This window comes from Cryptomeria japonica, chromosome 5 (assembly GCF_030272615.1).
Source record: "Cryptomeria japonica chromosome 5, Sugi_1.0, whole genome shotgun sequence".
Taxonomy (NCBI): Eukaryota; Viridiplantae; Streptophyta; class Pinopsida; order Cupressales; family Cupressaceae; genus Cryptomeria; species Cryptomeria japonica.
This window is the reverse complement of record NC_081409.1, coordinates 133,146,737-133,167,801: the sequence shown is the minus strand read 5'-3', so window position 1 is coordinate 133,167,801 and position 21,065 is coordinate 133,146,737. Positions and strand designations below refer to the sequence as shown.

At 34.9% G+C, this 21,065-nt stretch overlaps 1 protein-coding gene across 1 annotated transcript; it reads left to right on the top strand.

Moving 5' to 3' along the window:
- The first annotated feature begins 16,071 nt into the window (after positions 1–16,071).
- LOC131875752 (cytochrome P450 734A1-like) lies at positions 16,072–18,269 on the top strand. The gene is made up of 5 exons (XM_059220403.1): positions 16,072–16,357; positions 16,444–16,667; positions 16,989–17,230; positions 17,349–17,730; positions 17,820–18,269. Exons 1-5 carry the CDS (start codon positions 16,072–16,074, stop codon positions 18,267–18,269), a joined length of 1,584 nt encoding a protein of 527 aa, XP_059076386.1.
- Positions 18,270–21,065: the final 2,796 nt, after the last annotated feature.

Here is a 21,065-nt window from a genome sequence, read left to right as displayed (position 1 = left end):
CTCATCTCTATTTCTTTATTGTAATAAAGGATAATCTTGGCTCTTTTCATATGAGGTAGTTATCCTAAGTTCTCATTTTAGGTAGTTATTCTAAATAGTTATTTTTCCCTAAGTTGAGGAAGTTATTTCAAGTAGTTGAGGAAGTTACATAGTAGTTATAAAGGTGGTTAGGGTAGGTACCTCAGGTGGTTATCACTTCACCTATATATACCTCATTATTATTCACTATGAGGGGGATTCCACTTTTTCACAAGCTTTGTATGAGAGACTTGGATAGTATTATTCAAGCAATTAAGCAATAGAGATCAATTTGGATGTGTGTTCAACTTATTCTCATGGGTTATTATCAATGTTCTTATGTTTAATTGATGATTACCTAATGCTTTCCCTTTAGCATTGAATGTGAAGAAGATTATTTCAAGTTGTGGTATCTCAAACTTGATTATATGGAATTTATTTTAATCTAGATTCATACCTTGTATGGCATTCAATCTTTCTTTATTGTTCGTTCTTGAAAATTTTTGAAAAATCCAAATACCCCCATTATATGAGGGAGCTGCCCCTCTCAAATGCAGAGAAGAATTACCATTCTTTTTTTTGTGATTCTTCAACTATTGTGAATGCTTTGTTGCTAATTACAGGGCAAAATAGAGCTTTTCAAGAAAGTTTCTTAAAACAACAAATCCGTTTACCAATAGATTTTTGGCAACTCTGCTAGGGAAAAGAAAAAAAATCGAAATAAGAAGACAGTTGCTTTGATATTGTTTTTACTTGCCTATCATGAAACAAGAGGGTTCTTCCGCATGAGAACCTCTTCCTTGTGCTACAACCGAATCTTGATTGGATTCATGCAGAGCAAGAAGATATACTTTCGCAATTGGATACTTTAGCTTGGAGGAATAGAAGGAGTAGGGCTGAATATCAAAGAGTAAGTGCTATATTGGTAGAAGAAGAAAGACATGCTCAGAATCCAGTGGTGGTCCGTGAAAGAATAGTGGAAAGATTTCCTCATGTGTTCTTGATTGCATTAAATCAACAACCAAATCAAAGACAACCTAGAATATGACAAATTGATCCAGAATACTAACAAGTGCATCAAGTGTTGGTGGAAGAAGTTGAATTATTACTTTCTTAGGAGAGTACATCCTAGACAAGAACTTATTGTCATTAAGAGAATTTTTGTGCTTGCTAGGTGAAAAAGACAAAATATTTGATGTATGCAAGACCAATACAAGCAAGGTAATTAACAAGCATGTTGGCAAGCAAAAGGTATACTAGAGGTGATAGAAGCAAGGGTATCATTGACCCTGATTTTGCTGAGCTATACAGGGTTGATTTTTTTACACCTTCAACCACTTATGAAAAGAAAGTTAAGTCCACCAGTAGACCTTCTTCGCCAAAGAAAGCAAGTGCTCATTCCTCATTTTTCCAAGCCTTAACTTTACTTCCTCCTCTTGTTATTAACTTTACACAACCAATCATGGCTCATCCACAACCAGTTCCATGGGGTGCTGCCATAGGCCCTCTAGCTTTAGGAAATCAATTGCATGATTTGCCAACAGGTTCAAGGAAGCATCTTTCGAAGTTCTCAAGAGATGGAAAAGTCACTGTAGAAGATCATATTAGTGCTTTCTTTACTGCATGCGTGATCCTCGGAGTTCAGTATGAGGATGTTTCTGTACGACTTTTTGTTGAAACTCTAATTGATGTCGTAGCTGAATGGTTTAATCAGTTACCATTCGGTTCCATTACTAATTGGGCAACTCTATTACAAAAATTTGAAGAAAGATTTAAAACTATAGATGATGGTCATTTACTTCTTGCTCAATTAACCCAAATGAAGAAAGAAGTGCATGAACCTATGAGAGAATTTGTGGCTCGTTTCAACAAAATAGTCAATAAATTAGTAGTTGATAAGAGGCCTACGGAGGAAAATCAAAAATGTTTCTTCATTAATGCAAAACCTCCTGACATTAGTTTCCAAATAAGAAGAGGACGAGTAGCTGATCTCGCTGCAACACAAAGGTTAGCCATTGAAGTTGAAGATGACCTACTGAGTGCTGGAAAGTGGAATAAAGAATTATAGAAAGGAAAAATTCAACAAGCCAATCCTGCACCTACCGATCCAATGATTCAAAAGCTAGCTAATGATTTACTTAAGTTCAAGAAGCAATTACCATAGAATCCACCACCTTTGTATCAAGATATTACCAGAAGGAATTATATTCCATATCAACAAAACTGGCAACCAAAGCTACCAGCTCCAACACCAAGGTTGGCAATTGAGCATCCATTTACAAGTAATCGTCAAACTGTTGCAATGTGTGATTTTCATCTCACAACAGACCATGATGGAGCCTCATGTCCCGAGATGACTAGGTTTATGTAGATGAACCAGACCAGTGAAAAGATTGAAGAATATGTTGAAGATGAAACTAATCAACAGTTTGGTCCACCTACAGTTAACTTTTTAGAATATGAGTCTGGCGAGGAAAACGAGAAAGATAGTGACATAAATAATCATTCATGTAATGTGTTTACAAAGAATTGGCGCTAGAAGCTCGAGGAGAAAGCTAAGTTAGCTACAAAAGATAAAGAGGTGCATGAGGTTCCTAAGCAAAGTCTTTCCAGGAAACAAAGTAAAGAAGAACTAGGATCATCAAGAAAAGCTGAAAAAGAAGTTGAACATGGTGATTCCTCTTTTGAAGATTCAATTGATTTCATTGAATATTGTAAAAAGACTAAGGTGCAAATTTCTCAATTTGAGTATCGTAAAAAGAATCCGCAGCAATTGGATAAATTGGTGCATTGTATCAAAAAGGATTTCAAGCAACCTCACTCAAACGTACATCAAGAATCGGGAGAGAATTTTGATGAGGATGAGAAAGAGGGGTTTATTTCAAAGGAATCATCTCTTGTTGCCACTTCCTTTTCTAATAAGCCAGATCCTTTCTATATTTCCTTGTACATTGCAGGTTGTAAGTTGAGTAATTGTATTATAGATTCTGGTGCATCTGATAACGTAATGCCTTCCAAAGTTGCTCATGCACTAGGCCTATCTTTAAATAAACCTACTGGTAAAGTGTTCTCAATGGAATCAAAGCAAGTACCTTTGGTCAGACAAATTAAGGATGCTCAAGTCATTTTAGCTACTCATCCTGAAAAGAAGTTGAAACTTAACATTTTAGTTGTTGATATTCCAGCTAGCTATGGTATGCTCTTAAGTCATAGTTTTTGTAAAGATTTGGGTAGAGAAATTCAATTAGATTGGTCACATGCCTTGATACCTCTTGGCAACAAGAAAGTTAGATTGGACCCAGAACCCAAAGCCAAATACACAGTTCTCAAATCTGATGATCCAAGAGCTGAAATATTATATGTTTAGACTGGTCTAGGTACATATATGATGTCATCAAAGATGGAGAATGTTCCTGAAATTCTGGCTCCTGACATATCCACAGAACTTTGGGTAATGCAATTTGATGGATGCTCATCTTCTTCCGGTTCAGGAGTAGGAGTCAATATCAAGAAAAAGGAATTTGATGAAGCTCTTCTTCTAGGTTTGGAATTTGCCAAAGAAAAAGGAATCAAGAAGTTACAAGTTATGGGATATGCTGAACTAGTTGTCAACCAGGTGAGGAGTCAATATCAGACCAAAAATAAAAGGCTCAAGTCCTATTGAAACAAAGTATGGGATGAGATTGAAAGTTTTGATGCTTTCTCTATACAAGCCATCCCAAGAGAACAAAATACAAAGGCAGATTCTCTTGCTATTTCAACCTCCTTATTACTTCCTCATCCTAAGTTTGAAAAAGATGTGTATATTGTGGAAATGATCTACCAGCCTAGTGTGCCAGATAATAATCAAAATTGGCAAGTTTTTGATGATGATAAGCATATCAACTTATTTTTGGAGGGCACCAGAACCTTCTCAAATTTGTCCTTTGATGGTAATCATTCTTTGACAAGCCAACAAAATATAAAAGAAGATAAAGAATCAAAGATTTTGCAACTAAAGGGAAATACTATTCCTAAGGGATTAATCACTCTTGAGAGTCTCTTTGATAAGAATGATCAGTTTGTAAAGAATGATGAAAAGAAGCCCTCAAGTTCTCCAGATACAAAAAAAGTAAATATTGGTTTTGAAAATGATCCCAATATTGTTTTAATTGGAAAATGCTTGACCCACAAAGAAAGAAAAGTCATCATTGATTTGTTGAATAGCTATATTGATGTATTTGCATGATGCTATGATGATCTCAAAGTGTTTATGATTGGCGAATTTAAGCATCATATTTCTCTTAAACATGATTCACCCCCATTCAGGCAAAAACAAAGGCAATTCAATCCAAAGATAGCAGATGCAATCTTTGCGGAAGTAGATAAAATGTTAAAGGCTAAAATCATTTACCCAATCCATCATTCCACATGGGTTGCAAACATAGTGCTTGTCAGAAAGAAGAATGGCGAGATAAGAATTTGTGTTGATTTTCGCAATCTCAATCAAGCATCTCTTAAAGACAACTATCCCTTACCAGTAATGGACCATCTCCTTCAAACTATCTCTGGTTCTGAGATGATGTCGATGCTTGATGGTTTTTCTGGATATAATCAAATCGGTGTAGAACAAGATGATCAGCATAAGACAGCTTTCTCTACTCCGTGGGGAACCTTTGCCTATAACCGTATGCCTTTCGGTTTGATTAATGTTGGTGCCACCTTTCAACGTGCAATGGATCTTTTTTTTGGTGACTTAAGAAATAAAATTATTGTTGTATACCTAGATGATTTAACTATCTTTTCCAAGAAGCAAGAAGAACATGCTTATCATTTGGAGTGTGTGCTACAATGTTGCAGGCAACAAGGTATTTCATTGAATCCAAAGAAATCCATTTTTGGAGTGATGGAAGGGAAATTGTTAGGTCACATTGTTTTGAAAGAAGGTATTCATATTGATCCAGAGCGAATCAAAGCCATTCAGTAGTTACCGTTACCTTCCAGTAAGCCTGGTGTTTGCTCTTTCTTTGGCCAGATTAATTTTATAAGAAAGTTCATTCTTGATTTCTCAGAAATTACAAAGTCCATTGTTGAGATGATGAGAGGTGATGCCACATTCAAGTGGTCAGATGAAGGAAAAAGGGCTTTCAATCAGATCAAGTTGGCGATTGCGGATGTGCCTACATAGGTTTATCCAAATTTCTCCAAAGATTTCAATGTATATTGTTATGCTTTTGACACTACATTATCTGCAATATTGACCCAACATCATAATGAAAACATTGAAGCACCGATTTTTTTTATGAGTATTCCACTAAAAAAGCATGAATTGAAGTATTCTCCAGTTGAAAAGCAAGTTGATGCAGTGGTCAAGGCTATGAAGCAATTTCATTTTTATGTTCTAAATTCTCATTCTATAGTGTATGTTCCAGATACTGCAGTGAAGACCATACTCACACAACAAGAAATTGGTATGAGCAAGCGAGCCTCTTGGATTGCAAAGGTTCAAGAGTATGATATCGATATCAAACCAACCAAGCTTGTTTGCGGGCGTGTGTTGTGTAAGCTAATAGCTGAGAATAATTCTAATGGGAATGTTGCTCAAGAGTCTGAACTACCTTTGGTTTTATTTGTCAGCACCACGGATGAGTGGTTTTCTAACATAGCACATTTTCTCACATACCGAGAATGTCCTACTCATCTCACCCCTAGGGAGAAATGGACTATCAAGTTAAAGGCCACTAAATATACTATTTGGGGTGATGTTCTTTACAAAAAGGAATAGATGGTACATTTCTCAGGTGTGTAGACAAAGAACAAAGAAAGAAGCTCCTTCAGTTCTTTCATAATGAAGCCTGTGGAGGGCATTTTTCTTCCTCAATAACGGCCTTCAAAATATTAAGAAATTGCTATTATTGGCCTGGAATGTTCAAAGATGCAGATGAGTGGGTAAAGAGATGCAACTCATGTCAACAATTTAAGGGAAGAGTACAACTTGCCGCCCTACCTTTGAAACCTGTGATTATTGAAGAACCATTTCAGCAGTGGGGACTAGATTTCATCGGTCCAATTCATCCTCATTCTAGTGCGGGTCATACACACATGTTGGTAGCCACTAACTATTTCACTAAGTGGGTTGAAGCAGCTCCAGTTAGACAAACAACATCAGAAGTAGTTTGTGACTTCATCAAACAAAACATTCTTGTAAGATATGGAGTTCCGTAGAAAATTGTCACCGATAATGCTACCAACTTATCTTCTTATGAAATATCGACTTTCTGTTACAAGTATGGAATTATACTTTCACATGCATCTGACTACTATCCTCAGGGAAATGGTCAAGCTGAAGTGAGCAATAAGAACATCATCACTATTCTCTGCAAGTTAGTCGATCAAAATCAGAGAACGTGGCATAAGTATCTATATGAAGCACTGTGGGCTGATCGTACTACGAAGAAGCGAGCTATCAAGATGTCTCCATTCGAATTAGTTTTGGGTCTGGAAGCTAGATTACCTATTCCATTGGAGTTAGTTTCACTTAAGTTGCAAGAAGTAGTTGAAAATCAGGAGTTTAAAGATGCATTGGTAAAATGAATATTGTACTTAACCAAGATGGAAGAACAGAGAGAAATAGTGGTGGATAGAATCAGAGAACATCAAATGCGAGTGAAAGAATTGTTTGACCGGAAAGCAAGGGAAAGGTCTTTTCAAATTGGTGATCTTGTCCTATTATGGGATAAACGAAGAGAGCCGAAAGGAGTGCATGGTAAATTTGACTCGCTTTGGAGAGGGCCTTTTCAGATCAGACAAGTTTGTGGTGAAAACTCATTCTTCTTGGCCTATATGGATGGAACATACTTGTCCCTTCCTTACAGTGGGTAACATTTGAAACTTTATAATTAGTAGGGTGGATTCACCTTCATCTATGTACATAGGCTAGATAGGTGTTTGTCTTTGTCCCAATTTCGGTTTGTTGTGTGGTTTTCTTCCCTCATGGTTTTACATCCAATTGGTCCTTTGCATGATTTATCCTTTCATTCCTCATGCTTCTTTCCCAATGGATAGTGTACTAGTCTGTGAACCAGAGATTTTGGGTTCATCCTGCATCCCTTGTGGTCCTTGTCCCCAGTCAGAGCCAGCTGTTTGTCCCATTTGTGAAATAGTGAAAGTTCAAACTTTGGGCGACAAAAGTTAAAATATTGTTAACCATTGAAAATTTTCACAAGTTGACGGAAGATACTCGCATGCATTTAATGTGGTTTCATTGTCTTCATGCATCTTCAAATGGTCATGGTTGTTTCAATTTATTTTGGAGGGTACAATGGTTGAAAGAGGGCTATCTTCCATTTTAGTCGAAGTCCTCAAGAGTGATCCAAATTTAGGTTTGTAGAGGAAATGTTGGCGAACAAAAGTAATAATTTATATTTATTTTTCGTATAAGAGATGACTAATGTTTTGAAAGTATTGACAAAGAGGACTTATGGCATTCTCATGTCATCACAAACATTGATATTCATTACTATCAATATCAACACTTACTTTGATCACTCGTATTAAACAAACCCAAAGCCATATCATTCACATGAGAGTTCAGCCTATAGCAGCCAAGTGTACAAGTGTAATAGATCATTTATAGATGTGTGTGTAGAATGGAATAAAATGATTGCAGGCTTCTCACAAAATGTATGAATTGAAATTTCAAATCTCTTAAAAAATTCCAAATACAGATGTATTAGTCTCGCATGAACTGTGTGACAAAAATGTTGGAGTTCAGAGAATTTCAAGCGAATACAATCTACAATTATAAAACCAAATCCACCTACCTCTCTAATGACATGCAAACATCCATGAAGCAGGGACGAGTTGAGAGCTCAAGTCATTTAGTTGATGCAAATCGATGACCATGTGTATTGTACTAAAATGACAAAAGGGAAATCTTGTTAGATGTCGTGTGCACAATAAGGAAGCATAGACAAGGCATATGACTCGATGTTATTTGAAGCCTTGAAATAGAACATGCACTAAACAAACTTGGTGAAAAGACTTCGAAAACTTTGAATTAGATGCAAATACAAAGTCAAAGGCGTAAAACCATAATGCAACAACCTTCACCAACATTCTATCTGCTAGCTTTCTGCTATGGAACAAATATTTGTAAGGTTGGTAATGAAGTGTTAAGCACTCAAAATGGCATTATGATGTTAAAATCGGCAAGTTGGAACAAATTATTAAGTGGTCGATCACATACTCAAGCTCATCAAAGAGTTTGTTATTTTAACTTATTTTTGGACATTTGGTAAAATTGCAAGTGAGCCGTGATACATTCTTTCATCGGTCATTTGGAAGAAAGACACAAGTTGCTGATAATGCCCAAGCATCCACAAATTGTTTAAGTTGAAGTAGCCGATAGCTCTTTTATCACTTTACGTCTTATCAAATTCACAAAGTGTTGAACATTGGCTGATACGTATGCTAAGTATTCAATTCGCATTCAAACTCGAAGTTCTCTCTCCACTCAAATCGGTAACTGCATCAAACTTACTAATGCATGAGATGATATCGGTAAGTTGATCAAAAAGATAAATAAGCCGAATAAAAATATCAGCAACCAACTTTCAGATTTAAGTTATGTTTAAAGCAAAGTATGAATTGGTTGTTATCAGCAACTTGGCAAAGATGATCAACATGCCGATACGTTTCTAATTGAAAAGTAGCACCTCCATAAAGCTCGCCTGAAAACCCAGTTGGCGGAAGGAACTTACCACGTGGCCATGAAGGAAGGCGGAGTTTGGTTTGTAACTACCTTCACCATTTGCTTTGCATGCCAATAAAGATGCATATCGTGCTACCCAACTCCACTTGCAAATATCAAAGATGAAGTATTGTGTTTAGATGTGTATTCTGCAGATTATCGATAACAATAATAAAAAAAAAAGTCAGTGAATGATATGCAAGAAAGTAGAATATATGCTTTGCGTGTCTATTTACATATTATTTGCAGCTGAAATAACTGCGTGAGCGTTACATGAATCCTCTTAGTGGAAGATGTAAAATCCAGATTTAAAGCTTGCTATTCCTCCTTGCGGATATGGAGAAATGAAAGTCTTGCAGAATGTATCGATGATGCACAAGAAGTACGCAACAATGTATGGAGTCATCAGATGTTCTAGAGTTTCTCAGAAAGGATACTATCTCATGGACAGCTATGAATAGAAATATGCCACCTTCCTTAGCATCCTCACTCCTGCATGTAGATATGAAGGCTTTATAACAGTGCGTTGAGGGATTTGTTCAAATATTTCAAAGAAATACGATCATTATTGAGCTAGGTTCTGAGCATGAAAGGCCAATATTCTCTCCACCGGTGCAAAATTCAAGTCTTGGAAGTGGCTATAGCCATTTATGAAAGCATAAAGATTAGAGTTTTGATTATAGTCTTGTTAGCCTACCTGTATATAAACCAGACAATAGATGGGGTTGGGATAATTTATTGAACACATCATCGAAGCCTTCAAGTTGCAATATGTGTAGCATATTTATTTAGTTGGTTTCAAAATCAAGGAAATACAAGTATGGCAATATAGAGACAAGGTATAGACTATGTATAGAATGCCATGATTGTGGAAAGTATGCAAGTAGTTTAGTAGAAGTTTGCAATGAAAATGAAAATGATGTAGAATATTCTACATACATGAGATTTTCCTTTTGACAAAAAGACTCCAAGAAATGAACATATGAAGGCATAAAACCCTTTCGTATGAAGCATTGTAGTTTGAATTTTGTAGTGTTGTATGCCGAATATAGAAGCATAAATGTATTTTTCCCTAAGAAACTAATTCTCACCTTAGATATTCTTATTTTCTCGTGAACATGCTGATACACTGAAGTATAAAAGCTAAAGGTTGTAAACTTCTTCATATGCACATTCTGCGGGCATAAAGGAGGTCACTAAAGATGTTTTTGAAAGTTTTAAATCCCTGCAATAAATTGATGTAAACACAGAATACATAGCACCGATTGAAAAAAAAAAAAAAAAACTTCTTTCAAAAGAAAACGTTCCAAAGACAAAGTTTCAGTAACATTGACACAGAGGAACTTAATATAAAGAATCTACAAAAATACCATCATGAAGTACAAGGCTCAGGAGTATGAGTATGCCCCAATGATTAACACCATGTTTCCGGAGGTTCATGATACCAAGATTGGGCATATTAATTTGCAGGAAATCAAAAAGTTCTTCATGGAAGGTGACAGATCAAAGTTGTCCTGTAGAGTGGCAAGAAGCGGCTTGATTGAAGTAGCATGTTTTCCCATAGCAATTCAATGTACAGATTTGATGATAGAATGCTCAAAAAGATATAATCCAGATGCAAGAGACATAAGAGCTACAGATGGATCCTTAATGGCCAAACTTGATGGAATTTCAATAGCTATTATTCTTCGTTTGCCATATAAGGAAAAGTTCACTCACATCGATAAGCAAAAAGCTTACAAATACTTCAGCGATAATAGAAGCAAATGCCTCAACAATCTAGCTAAAGAATGGATGTTTGCACCATGAGGAGGACAGTCTCAGCTTCCAAAAACACTCCATCATTCTCTTTTCATCAAAGAGATTTGTTACTTGATTATCTTACTCCATAGAGTGACAGGAAGTCCTAATTCCACTAACTTCGAAATGTGGATGTACCTCTTCATAAAAGTCATCTCTGTCGGTAAGAAATTCATTGACCGAGGCCATATCATCAGCAACTGCATACATGACCAGTTAGTGCACCTCAAATCAAGTCAACGCTTCCATATGACCTCTTACTTGATATACGCTATTGCTAATTTGAGGTCATGGCCAGGGTTAAGTACTAATGGTGTCCTGAATCAAGAAACTCAAGTTTACCATTATTACAAGCAATTGCAACTTGAGGAAAGCTTTGTGTATTTCAGGGGGGTGAATGATGCTTTCACAATGTGGGCAGTAAGGTTATTACAAGGAGACATTGCCACCAGAATATCAAAGGAAGCCGCTAAATTGATAAAGAAATATGGAAGTTTCTTCATCCAGTTTCCGAGATTTACCTATCTTTGAGTAGGAGGATTTGAAGGTTATCCACACAAGTTACCCAAATATGATGATGATAAGCTCATTTTAGTTGAGCTTTGTCAGCAATTGGTTTCAGTTCAAAAGAAATGTAGAGATAGAAAGAATAAAGGGGTAGCCTTTCCTATTTGTCTCGGGCACTATACATGTGAGTCAAGTTCAAGAGTAGATGAGGCAGCAAAAGCTTTATCTAAGATCAACTTGTATCCATACTAGATGAGGTTCCCTTTTGATAGCAAGGATTATGTCAAGAACAGCTTAAAGTTAGGTCCTAGCTATTTTCATTTTCCTAATCTCGAAGACTTTTGGGAGGATTACAAAGATGAGTTCGAGGTTAGAAAAAGAGATTGGACAAGGTTAACTTTGAAGCAAATGAAAGATTTCAAGATGGATTGGACCATAGAAGGCATTGAAGATGATGGATCTGATTTGATTGATCCTATCTATTTTGAGCAAGTCCAGTCCCAGCCACTTCCCAGTTTGAATTGGGTAGATCCGGAAATGAGAGATGTCAGAGAAAGAACAAGTTTTGTAATAAAGAATTCTGAAGCCTATATTAAGAAGAAGATTACTCAAACGACTGCTACCAAACCAACAAAGGAAACTCCAAGAAGAAAAGGAAATCAGCTTGAGAGCTCTACGTCACTGCATTCTTCCCATACTCCAGCTAGGGATACTCCTTCTTACCAAAATACTCAAGGAAGTGATGGAGATGAAGACCCTCCAAGGAGGAACAATCTTCAGAACACATGTGGTGATGAACCTCAACAAAAGAGAAAGAAATCTAGAGCAAAAGGCATAGAAGAAGATTCTATTGCAAATCAAGAAAAGGATCAAGTTCCAGTGGAATTCTTGGATGACACAAGATTTGATGATGGAATGCATTCCATATCTCCCTCAGTTCCAATTGAATCCCCATGATAAGAAGTACAACAAAATACTTTACTCATGGATTCATCATTTCCAAGCAATCCAAGTGATCAATTTGAAGACATCAGAGAGGTGACAACAACACTGGTAGCAAGACAAGAAATCATCCAAGAGTCTATAGAAAATTCTTCTTTCCCATGGTTAGAACAAAGTCTATTGAAGAAGACGAAGGTAGAAAAGCTGGTGGTACCTAAATTTAGTAGCATATCTGATCTCTTTGGAAGAACTGAAAAACCGAAGAAACTCAAAGTATCCTCAAGAATAAAAACTGATCCAAATTCAAGGAATATGTGCTTAGAGATTGCTCAACCCATATCTAAGAAAGATACAAATGAGGCCACCTCTGCGGACTTTGTTGTGACAAAGATTGATATGGGACCTTCTTCTCATGAGTCTGATATTCAGAACTTTAATCTGATGGCAACCAGAATGGTGGAGAGAAGTGAAAAGGATAAGCAATCCGAGGATCAATTGAAACAACAGGTGCACACTTTGTCTTCTTACTTGAGATCCGTAGTTGATACCTCCACTATGCCACTAAGTGTAGATCACCAACCAATTATATTGACACCAGAAGGAGTAATTGAAAGGAATGTTATGGATAATCTTCAAAAATACCAATCCTATGGAAAGGTAATTGAAGGTTGGGTAGAAAAGGTCAAAACTCTTGCATGTGATTTCCTAGTCCAAGCAAAATCTATCCATGATGAGGCCTTAATAAACAAAAATACTATTGAGAAAGACTTGAAGAATGTTAAGAAAGAGGAAGCAGCTTGGAAGGAAATTGTGAATGATTTCAAACAAATGATAGAAATTGGAACGGACACCCTTGCAACTGAGAAAATCCTGCCTAGTAATGAAAAAGATTATCTAGAAATATGGATAGAAAGCATTAACTGAAAACTAGTGCTCATAGATCAAGTTTCATCAGAGTTAGAAAAGCTCATGCTTTCATGTGATCAAGTGTCTACCAAACTCCAAGGATAACTCACTGCTCTTCTCCCAGATGTGACAATGATGGAAGATTTATAGGTGTTACAGAATAGCTTCCAGAACATGGTAGATCAGCAGCTTTTTAATAGGACAAACTTCAATGAAAATACCATGGAAAAATTGATTGATATTTACTCTTCCTTGAGAATCTCTATGTCTCAAATAGTCAGCATGGTGACAGAACTAAGTGGCATTCATAGAAACTTGAAGACATGGAAAATGAGGATAGCCAACATCCTAATTCCCAAAGGAAAATCTATCACTTCAGCCATCCGACTTTTTAGAATCTTCAGAGACAAAGGACTTGGACAACATAATGTGCCTACAGAAGCAACAACCTCATCGGCAGCACAAGGAGTTAGCTTAGAATAAGTGCAGGGATGCATTTTGTATAGTCTTCATTTTTGTTGTGTTACTCACATCATGTTTTTGTCTTTCTTTGTAAATAACTCTCATGATCGAGTTTCCTTTCTCTCATCTCTATTTCTTTATTGTAATAAAGGATAATCTTGGCTCTTTTCATATGAGGTAGTTATCATAAGTTCTCATTTTAGGTAGTTATTCTAAATAGTTATTTTTCCCCAAGTTGAGGAAGTTATTTCAAGTAGTTGAGGAAGTTATATAGTAGTTGTAAAGGTGGTTAGGGTAGGTACCTCAGGTGGTCATCACTTCACCTATATATACCTCATTATTATTCAATGTGAGGGGGATTCCACTTTTTCACAAGATTTGTATGAGAGACTTGGATAGTATTATTCAGGCAATTAAGCAATAGAGATCAATTTGGATGTGTGTTCAACTTATTCTCAATCTGTTATTATCAATGTTCTTATGTTTAATTGATGATTACCTAATGCTTTCCCTTTAACATTGAATGTGAAGAAGATTATTTCAAGTTGTGGTATCTCAAACTTGATTATATGGAATTTATTTTAATCTAGATTCATACCTTGTATGACATTCAATCTTTCTTTATCGTTCATTCTTTAAATTTTTTGAAAAATCCAAATACCCCCATTATACGAGGGAGCTGCCCCTCTCAAACGTAGAGAAGAATTACCATTCTTTTTTTTGTGATTCTTCAACTGTTGTGAACGCTTTGTTGCTAATTACAGGGCAAAACATTGTTTTTCAAGAAAGTTTCTTAAAGCAACAAATCTGTTTACCAACACATTGCATATGAAACCTTATGAATTAGATAGAAAAAATTGATAGCACAATATTTCTTGTGACAATGGGAATCTCCTTGAAAGAATCCATTGTATTGACTAGAACATCAACATTATCTAATTGACATTTTTTGTCATGCCTCAAAGTAGGCCTACAAATAGGTTGCCCTTTTTATTGGAATCTATTTAGGAAACTCATTAAGAAATCAAGATGCAAAAAATTAGATTCCACATATCACTTGGATTAACCACAGTGGGAATGCATTAGTGGACATATGACCTTTCTATCTAGGTACTCCACATGTAGGACTTGGGATCAGCCAATATGATATAAAAATAGAGAAGAAGTTTAAATATAATTACATTTTAAATTGTAGCAATAAATTAGAATGCTTAGAGATTTAGCGGCAATTAACATGAAGTAAATATGCATTAAGTTATGCATAAAGTTGCATGTAGTGAGCAACTAAGTATGGAACACACATCTAGCATCGATCCATGCCACACACTCTTGAATAGTGCTTGATATGGTAAGCAAATGGTGAGAAATGATATGTGGAAGGAGTTTAGTAGGCGGTTGACACCTAGTGATGACATGGGTAGTTGACTAATTTGGCTACTACATCATTCCATTGACATGGATCATCACCTTGACATAGCTTGCACAAATGTCATCCCCTATCCTTTAATGGATTCTCATAACTTCTCTTAAGTTTGTTTCCTTATCCCTTTGATTGACATGTTTATTTTATTTATTTTGTTTTATTGTGTATGAAATATTAATGTAGAATGATTTTCTTTGATGAAGATGTGATAGGATAGATGAGGTGGCAAATGAATACTGAAACACCTTTTTGATAATGGTAAAGGTGTCCAAAAAAGGTAGATCATTAATGATTCTCACATCGATATTCAATAATGTACATATTGCTAATAACATACTATGATGTTTTAATTTGTTAGCATTGTAATTCTTGTCAGCAAAGTTCAAACCCCTACCAGAATATTATTGCTAAATATCTATGTTGAAGATGAGGTCCCCATCTCTAAATTCACCAATTCATAATTCCATTTAAAAAAATAATTCTATTTTTATTTATTGGAAAACATGTCCAACAACCTAAAACCATATAAGATAAGCAGTTTGTGAGTGTCTACTCTAGAATGTACAATACCAACAAAACACAAAAATAAACTCTAATTTCTTTTCAGCCCGGAGTATCACGAACTATTAAGTCTAGTAAAGCAATATAGACGTTTTCCATGTGCCAATAACTTGTGGATATAGAAGGCTAAATAGGCCGTCAATACGAGCATGCAAATAATAGGCAGGAAGATAGGTGACTTATATGAAGATTAGAGAAGGCCGTTCTAAATAGGAAACAGCCACCAAATGATTTTCTAAATTCCTCTTTCCAATAATTCCGTGCCATCCAAGGAAAAAGCCACACTCAATCCAAAAAAATCGAGAACTGCTAAATTCTAAGTTGAAAAAAACAATTGAAAAACAATAAATTATAAGAAAAGTAATTTAATCCACCTCGACAATGTCCCCAGCTAAACTTAAGAATATTCCCAAGATGATTTCAATGTCATTTACGGGTATTCCAAGAAGCATATAACAAGGCGTCGATGTGGCTCGACAACAAAATGGGTACAGCTGCCGCCCGTATAGTATACAGCCGAGGAAAATAAATCAAATGAATTCATATAAGAAATGCAAGAATCCTGTCCAAGAGATTAAACCAAAACATTAGGCTGGAAGAAAACAAATGCTAAAATGCTTTTGAGATCATAGATACCAAGAAAATTGTCCAAAAACTCTCTTATAAATATCAGAACAAGATGCTCAGGAGCATCTATGACATTCATGAAGCATTGAGAGAAATGGAAAATTCCTTGTTCAGTATTACTGAGATTACATTCTTTTCATTTGGGTTTTTAGTGGCGTTTCTAGCTGCCAAACTTACTATAGCACTATGGTGGAAGCCTCTACAAATAGCCAAGCATTTTCAATCTCAAGGCATTGCAGGCCCTCCTTACAAGCTACTCCTTGGAAATTCTCTTGAATTCACCAAGTTTATGTATGAGGCCACAGCCAATTCTATGAAACTCTCGCATGACATTGTGGCAAGAGTGCAACCTTGGTACTCTTACTGGTCCAAAATATATGGTAATCTTTATTCAATGTGGTAATTTTATTATGTAAGCCAATGAAGATAATATGTGTTAATAGTTTTTTTTTCATTTAATTACCAGGGTCCACTTTCCTAATGTGGCTGGGGCCCATACCAACACTGGTAATTGTTAGATGCGAATTGGGGAAGGAGGCGCTAGGTGATAAGATGGGGAGCTATGGAAAGCTAAAATGGGATCCTGTGATGAAAGATATACTTGGAGAAGGCCTGGTGGAGCTCAATGGTGATAAACGGGCACATCACCGGCGGATAGTAAATCCATCCTTTCACACTGATAAGCTCAAGGTTAGATGGGATTCATACTCTTGTCTGGAAGAAAAACTTTTTTGTCAATTAGGTATTCCTTTTATTCTCACAATTGCATTTTGTATAAACAGTTAAGTGATTATTTCATTGAATTTTTTTGAAAAGGCCTTAGAAAATCGCTGTATATTAATGCTATAGATCACTGGACGAGATTAATTTGTATTATGTTTATTTATTACTGACTGTGATCTCCATCACTGATGTAAAATATTATGTATAATTTTTTTCTTGAACTTTGTTAAAGCCTTATATTCATATATGTATATATATAAACTAACTTATCAAAAAACATTTTATCAGGATATGGTTTGTTGCATGGTGGAGAGCACTGTTAATATGCTGCAGAAGTGGGAGAAAGCTGTCAAAAATGATGAGAAAGAAGTAGATGTGGCCGAGGAATTCAAGGCTCTAACTTCAGACGTTATTGCCCGCACAGCGTTTGGGAGCAGCTATCTCCAAGGAAAACATATTTTTGACTTGCTGGCTCAGCAAATGTCCTTGGCATGTCAGGATAGTGTAAAATTAATGGTTCCTGGGTATAGGTGAGATTGAATTATACATGATGGTTTCCCAAGTGACGTTTCTTTTTTATTAAGATCGAATTATACATGATGAAGTAAATGAACATTATGTTACGTTTACTTTTGTTGTTTTCTTCAGATTTCTGCCTTTCAAAAGAAACAGACAACGTTGGAGACTCAACAGAGAAATCAAGAGAGCTCTGAAAGAGCTAATTACAAAGCGAGAAAAAGCTGGTCCAAACACCACCCAAGGCTATGGCAATGATCTGCTCGGCTCCATGATGAACACAATCCAAGAGATGAGAAGCTCTGAAAGCAATCAGGGCCTCACAATAGAGGAATTCATAGCTGAATGCAAAACATTTTTCATTGCTGGGCAAGAGACTACAAGTAATTACTTAACATTTGCCATTGTTCTCTTGGCCATGCATCCTGACTGGCAAGATCAAGCACGCTCAGAAGTACAACAAGTCTGTGGAAATTGCCATCCAAAATTTGAGACAGTAAACAAACTAAAAACTGTAAGAATTGAGGAAGCTATTTATAACTTAAGCTTCGATACTCTGATCTTTTATTTTTCTAATTGAATTTTCTGTTCTATGGACAACAGTTGGGAATGATTCTAAACGAGGTGATCCGGCTCTACCCACCAATTGCTGTGTTTCGTAGAGAAATACACAAGGATACAACACTAGGAGGAATTGCAATCCCTGAAGGCACGCAGGTCATCTTTCCTACGCTTTCATTCAATCACGATACATCTCTTTGGGGAGAGGATGCAAATGAATTTAAGCCTGAGAGGTTTAGTGAGGGAATAAGTAAGGCTGCTAAGGATGACTCTGCTGCATTTATCCCTTTTGGATATGGATTGAGGTCGTGTATGGGCAAAAATTATGCTATGCTTGAGACCAAGGTTGCGCTTGCCATGATTTTGCAACGCTTCTCGTTTGTTCTTTCTCCAGGTTACGTCCATGCACCCACATCGTTTGTGACAATGTTTCCTCAGCATGGAGCTCCGATCATTCTTCATAACCTGCATTCAGATGAAAGCACGGTTTGAAAGTACATTTTACTTAAAAAAAAGTATTGCCAGAATAAAAATCTAATGCTCATAAACTCCGTATAATGCGGATTGGTCAAGGCGAGCTAGAATATCAGCCCACCATGCTTTTAAAATGAAAAGTCACCATAGATTATAGTTTTTGAACGTTCTTAAAATTTTAGATGATTTTATTGAATATTTAAAAGGTTGTTGAATTGGTTCTTACAAAAGTTTTAATTTTTGCAATAATTTTTTATGAATTGATTATAAACTAATAAGATGAAAAATATTCATGTTTTAAAGTTTATACAATTTTTTTTTATCAAAATAGATAAATAAGCCAACGAGCAAGTAAGAGGAAAAGGTGTGTCGTAATCATTGTTGATAATTGATGCATGTTGCCTCACTCTGATGGGATTCACTAATACACATTGTTGTTGAATTAAATTTAGTTTTTAGATATATGTTCACATGAAGTTTGGTTTTTGCTATGCATAATCTTGAATACTTTATTGACTATTAGATGTTAGGATAAATAAATTATTACAATTTTTTATCGTTTTTAAATGTAATTAATTATTAGTTTTTGGGTTATGAAATCTATTAATAATTGGACTCTATGTTTTTTTGTGTAAATCTAGAAGAATAATTATGTTATAATTCTTTTAGAAAAATAAAAAATTGTCTTTTAAAGTTGTTTACTAGAAACTAGTACTTTTATGATTGTTAAGTATTATTATTATGAGGTATAAATAGTTTTCCTTTTTTTTTTTTAGTCCTATTATCTGATTTATTTTTTATTTTGAAGATATTTTTTAAATGCTGATTTGGGAATAGGGTGGGTTATTTGTTTTAAGATAATCTTACCAAACATCAACTTTTTGTTCATTATTGAATTTAATGGAAACGATTATGACTATTAGAACATCAAGATGATTGCTCCTCTGGCATAAAATAATTTGTTTAAAATTGTAGAAATAGTAATGAAGATCAGTTGATTGGACCACTCTTGCAATTAATTATAGAACATCTATGAAGTAGGGCAAGATGATTAAATTTTTATTTATATTTTATATTGGCATAACTCTAGATAGGAGATTTCATCCAAGAATCAAAAGTGCAAAGATGGCCAATATTCATGAAAGACTGTATAAGAAACTTACTAAGGAAATGATTGAGTCAAAATTGTCAAGATAAATATTGAAAATAGACATTGAGAATTCTAAGACATAACACATTGAAACCGCAACTGACTATTAAATAAGGGTAAAATATATGATCAATAAGATGGATACTCTTGGATAAATTTTGAACAAAGAGGTTGTAATGAAAAATGCATTAAGGTCTCTGATGCAAGGTGGAATCATGTTGTTATAACCATTGAAATAATAAAATATTTGACTAATCTTCAATTTGATCACCTAGTTGTATATCTTATGAGTAATGAAGAAAGATTGAGTGATTCACTTGAAAAAAGCAATGAAAAATGTTTCTTCTAAAAATAAAAAAATTACAAAACATGAAGATGACTATAATTGCATAAAAAGAAGCCAAGGACAAGATCAAGGTCTTAATCAAAATCATTTAAGACAAAAAATAGGAAGATGAAGTGGTTCAAGAGGAAGAGGAAGAGGTAAGTTTTGATAAGAAAAATATTTAGTAATATCATCATAAAGGTATGGTCACTTTGTAGAAGGTTATCGGTCCTTTAAAAACCCTACTATGTTCAACTCTATTTTGGTTATTTTATTATGATTTTTTCTTTGCAATAGCATTTTTCTTGTTGACTTGTTTGTGTCTTGTCTTCTAGTGTTTCATCATGTTTTGAGGGATTTCTCTTCAACCCTTGTTTTTGGTGGTTTTTTATTAGACTTGTAATAGGTTGGGGCCCTTTCCCACTTAACTTAATAACAAATAATAAAAGTGCTGATTATGTTGAGGAGCTCATTAGGACCACCAAATAACTCTATGAAAATTTTAAAATGATACTAAATATTTTTGTATTTATATTTAGGGTCTTCTACCTACATATTAAGAAATATGAAACTATTCTTAAATTGATAAAAGCCCCAAATCTAATCTTAAGCTTGGTGCTAATGAAACATTGGAGGTTTCTTCAAAATGATCTATGAATATCCATACTAATGAAGGCCTGAAATGTGCTAAAGAAATTTATTAAACTCCATAATTAAGAAATAATTTATTGAGTGTTAGACAATTATATGATAAGTATTATAATGTGGTATTTAAAAATCATTAATATATAATTTATAAAAAAACTAAGTCAATAGGGTAATTAGGGTTGCACCTATGTCAAATAATAAGATATCCCCATTGAAGTTTGAAGTTTGGAGAACATAACAACAATCTTGCCAATATGGCTCATATGAGGATAAAAATTCATTGTGGCATCACTAGTACAAATATTTGAATCTTCGTTGTTTAAAGCTTCTGGAATCAAAATAATTTATTTATAGTTTTCCTAAGGTTTGAAAAAATGGGAAGGTTTGTGAAGGATGTGTTAAAATAAAACATATATGAAATAAATTTTGAAAAGCTCGTAGCAGGAGGCCCCTTTAGTGACTTTAATTAATTTACTTAGAAATTTATGATCTTATGCAGGTAAATTTTTGGGCTAACATAATATTTTATTATTTTTTTCTTTGGATAAAAGACATATAGCCTAAATATATATATATATATATATATATATATTAATAATAAGATAGAGTGATTACATATAACATATAAAAGGATAAAATAGAAAGAGTGATTACATATAACATATATAAGAATAAAATAGATAGACTTTGA